This window comes from Aquila chrysaetos, chromosome 5 (assembly GCF_900496995.4).
Source record: "Aquila chrysaetos chrysaetos chromosome 5, bAquChr1.4, whole genome shotgun sequence".
Classification (NCBI taxonomy): Eukaryota; Metazoa; Chordata; class Aves; order Accipitriformes; family Accipitridae; genus Aquila; species Aquila chrysaetos.
In genome coordinates, this window is record NC_044008.1 from 37,273,734 (window position 1) to 37,278,108 (window position 4,375).

The 4,375-nt window shown below is 58.4% G+C and overlaps 1 protein-coding gene across 1 annotated transcript; it reads right to left on the reverse strand.

Moving 5' to 3' along the window:
• Positions 1 to 380: 380 nt before the first annotated feature.
• Positions 381 to 3,972, reverse strand: LOC115341737 (T-cell activation Rho GTPase-activating protein-like). Its single transcript, XM_041123468.1, has 8 exons — positions 3,768 to 3,972; positions 3,171 to 3,526; positions 2,629 to 2,824; positions 2,281 to 2,401; positions 1,837 to 1,982; positions 1,292 to 1,373; positions 1,038 to 1,205; positions 381 to 656 (listed from the first exon to the last, which is right to left on the reverse strand). Exons 1-7 carry the CDS (start codon positions 3,915 to 3,917, stop codon positions 1,075 to 1,077), a joined length of 1,182 nt encoding a protein of 393 aa, XP_040979402.1. The 5' UTR covers positions 3,918 to 3,972; the 3' UTR covers positions 381 to 656; positions 1,038 to 1,074.
• Positions 3,973 to 4,375: the final 403 nt, after the last annotated feature.

Here is a 4,375-nt window from a genome sequence, read left to right on the forward strand (position 1 = left end):
TTTCCCTGGTGCTTTTAAGCTGGCACACTTCAGTGGGGAGAACAGAAAGCCTGGGGGTGTGGGGGGGGTGTCTTATCTATCTATCTAAACCTGCTGGGAGGCACTGAAGATGAGGGAGCCAGGCTCTTCTCAAGAGTGCCCACTGAGAGCACCAGAGGCAACAGGCACAAACTAAAACACATGATATGCTCCAGCTGCACATGAGACAACAACTTTTTCCTGTCCGGGTGGTCACACACTGGCACGGGTTGCCCAGGGAGTTTGCGGAGTCTCCGTCCTTGGCGATGTTCAAAACCCAAGGGCACGTTGTCCTGGGCAACCTGCTCTAGGTGAGCCTGCTTGAGCAGGTGGGTTGGACCAGAGGACCTCTACAGGTCCCTTCCAACCTCCACCCTCCTGGCATGAGCCTGTGCTTTGGTTTCACTCCTAAAGCACCTGAACTCAGCCCTGATACCTGCTGGAAAGGATGCTGGGACAAGGCAAGATCCCAGACTCCTCCCCGAGGACTCATCACAAAACCCCGTCTACCTAGTCCGGAATATCGTATGGCAGACACACTCAGAAGAGAGAAAAGATCCTTTTATTGTGAACATCAACTGCGGCGGGGGGCGGGCCTGGGAGTCACAGGGCTTCAGCCAGTAACAGGGAAACGGCACCTACAACGACAGAGTCAGAGAGCACTGATAAACCCACAAAGGCAGGAATAGGCATGACTCGGTTCCCCTTTCTTTGGGGAACACCGTTGATGAGGAATTGTTCATAGCCCAGAAGAGAGAGCTATGGCTGGCATCGACCAGGGGACGGCTCTGGCGCCTCATCCCCACGGGTAATGCCCTCAGAGACCTGCGTGCATGCAGAGATGCACAGGGCCCCCGTGCCACGCAGCAGGGCTCGATGGGGAGCCCCTGGGGAGCGGCCACGGAGTTATTTCCAAGCCCTGCGCAGCACCATCCCTCGCTGTCCCTTGCCAGCAGTTTGGTCTGACTTGGAGCAGCGCTGAGAGTTGGGAAAGATGGGCAGCAGAGCCTGGTACACACCTGGGCTTCCTGACCTGCTGGACCGTCCTGCATCTTTTCACTGGTCCATCCCCAAAAACGTTTTCTCTCTTCCTCCTCTTTTTTGCACGTCTGTCACTCTCCTCTGCCCAAGCCTGTTTTCTCTTTTGGTTTTTCTTTTTCTCCTTGTCCTGGGGAGAGCCTGCAAACCTTTTCATCCCACAGTGGTATTAGGTAGGGAAAGGCACGACCCACTGGAGTCAGTTCTGATTTTAACCAAAGCGAGCTCGTTTTACCGTCTTTCCTCTGACAGGTTCGCCAGCTCTTCTGGGCGCACCAGGGGCTCTGCCGCGCTCTTGGGGGTGGTTGGAGGCAAAGCTGGAGGTACCTACAACAGAAATGTCAGAGTTAGGAGGTGGCAAGAGACGGCCTGGAACAGCAAGCAACTGTTTGCCAAACTGCTAATCTAGCTCTCCAGAGGAGATCCTTTTGGCTGGTTTGCATCATCCACATTTCACACAGTCCCCCCGCCCCCCCAAAACAGACTTGGAGAAGCACTGACGAAGTTGGACCTGAGCAAAACTCTGCTGAAGTTGACAGCTACTCCCCTCTGTCTATTTGTAGGTGATTTGCAGACCTTCTGTTTCACGAAGCAGATGCCGAATGCACTTGAGAAACAATCATGCCAGTTTTCCTTGCTAGGAATCGCCCCGGTGGGTGGAGGAATAACCCAAACACACTCCAGCTCTGCTGCCAGGAAGAGGCATAGAAGCGACTCGGCTTCATCAAAAACTCCCCTTACACCAGACACACTGTCACAGTGTTTGGGGACCTGGCATACCTTCCCCCTTTCAGATTTCACCACCATAGCTCCCCCAGCTTCTCTGAGGACACCGAGCAGAGAGGGAGGTGCATGCAGCGAGGCTTCTGCCTGATGCTTGGTGTCTGCTGTGACTGCTGGCACACTTTGCTCTTCCAAGTGCAGCTCTGGAAAGCAAAAGCATGTGCAGCAAAGCGACTTCTTGGAAGTAAACAACCGCTAAAGCAAAACCCACCCAAAACCCTATACCGCTTAAGTTTTCAGCCCTCCAATGCCCTGTCTGCAGGCTTCAGCTCATATTGCAGAGCAAACCGTTCATGCCCCAAGAGGCAGTGGCCAAAGACAGGCCATGGGACAAGCGGGGCTGAGAGCACAACACTCCATGCCCAGCCCCACTGGAAACGACGCTGAGGTTTCTGGTGTCCCAAGCCCCAGCCTCTGACAACCCTCAGTCCTGCCTCTCACCTCCACAGCTCTCTGTGGGGGCTGCCGACAACTCCTCGGCCGCTGAACAGGAAAGGTCAGTTGTCTGCTCCCCAAAGAGTTCCCTGCAGCTGTCAATCATGAATTCCACCAGCACGTTCACCTGCACACACCAAACCCTCGGTCTCAACCCAGGTGCCTGAAAATGTATCACGCAGCCTTTCCCACTCCCGACCCTTGCCTCTGCGCAGGCGGCTGTGGTTGTGGGGCTGCTCTTGCAGGCAGCCACCCCACCAGCATTTGCTCAAGAGAGGAGGCAGCCAGGGACCTCTGAGCAGCCAAGCTCGGATGGGCCGGCAAGGCTGCAGCCAGCTGCTCAGTACAGCGCACCTTCTCAGTCACTGCCAGCATGGCCTCGAGGGGGAGCAGGTCCTCGTTAGGTGGGCTCAGCAGATTTGGCCCAAGGCAGATGGCCAGGTTGCCGGCGGTCATTCTGCTGCTGGAGGCGTTGTGGCCGATGTGCTGGAGGAGGGCCAGCAGCCGCTTGAGGAGGAGGAGATTGGCTCCAGGCAACTTCTCGGCCACCCTGAGGGAACAGGAACTCAACGTTAATAGAGCATATGTTGCCCACAGCCGTCCCCGAAGCTTGCCCAACGCGGGTGGGTTGCGCAGCTTTCCCGGTGCTCTCAGCCAGTGGTCAGTGCTCCTGTGCTTCAGGAAGGAAGCACGGCGTTGCTTCCCAGCTCCTCATTTCACCCGAGCCCAGGCAAGGGAAGGCTCCCTGTCCATGCCCTTTCCCCCAAAATCTAAGCCCACCCCAGCAAAAGCAAGCTGTCAGAAGACACAGCTTTTTAAGGAGACCGTCCCTTTTCAGGCAAGTCCTAGGCCTCTACCAGTCCCTCCTTGACAGGCAGGCTGCTGCCCACACTTGCGCTTTCAGCTCTTCAACCTTCTCCTCCTTGCCGCTCTTCTGCATCGCTGCCATCCACTCCTCGTAGAGGTCTGTCACGAGGAGCTTGGCGGGGATGCTTCGGAGGAAGTCCCGCAATGCCAGGGGCTCCAGGTGAGCCTCTGAACACTCCAGGCCAGGCAGGAGCTCTTCCAGCTGCAGGTCAGAAGCGCTCACCTTCAAGATGACGGCCAGCAGCAGTGCAGGCTGGCTGCCCAGGTCGACATCCGCACCGTGGTCCAGGGCCTCCCGCAGCTCACGAAACTCTGTCCCGCTGGCAGCTCTTCGGAATACCCCTTCTGTCGACGGTCCTTCCTTGTGCAGGACAGCCAGCATCTCCTGCAGGAGGGGCAGGAGGACAGTTGCTTGGCTGAGAAGCTGCCTTCCAGCAGCAGTGACCAAAGCACTGCCCCAGATCCTGCTCCTTGCGCCCCCCAAAAGGGCAGGCACCAGAAGCGTCTTCTGCGGGGAGGGGGGGTGAAGAGACCAATCCCCCATCCCCGGAGCTCCTGGGGACACTCACCTCCTCTCCGGAGTAGCCAGAGAGAGGGCTGGGGACCCCTTCTCCAGGCTGGCTTACCTGGATGGGCTGGGGCAGGGAGCCGTCCTCCCCGCAGAGGGCTGCCAGGAGCTGTCCAAAGAGCGCCCTGCTGCAGCCGGAGCCCGTCTGCCCTGGCGCCTGGGCAGCGGCCGGAGTCCTCCGCAGAACAAAGGGCCAGGGCAGCCCCATCCTCCTCCTCCTCCTGCTGCTGCTGCTGCTGTTCCCTCCTTCTGAAAAGGAAAACGGAGCAAGAGCCTGTCAATGGAGAGAGCCAGGCTAGCTCTCCCGGAGCCTGCCCTGCCTGCAGCACGGTGCTGAGTGGCGTGGCAGCATGGGCAGGGAGCCAGCAGCTGGAACCACAGCTCCAGTTCAGCGGCTCCAGCTCGGAGGCTCCTGAGAGCCGGCATGCCACCGGGACAGCCTGTCCCAGCCCTCGCCCTGCCCTCCTCCAAGCTGTGGGCAGCAGCAGAGGCTCCATGTCCCGACAGAACCACGTCTAGCGACCGCTGCCCAGCACATGTCCTTTCTTGTCCAGGTGACGTCCTCCCTTGGGGTGCCACACCTGCTTGGCGACACTGAAGGGACAAGTGAGCACAGCTCAACCGTTTGCAGGGCAATGCGTTTCTTTCCAGAACTCACCTGGTGAG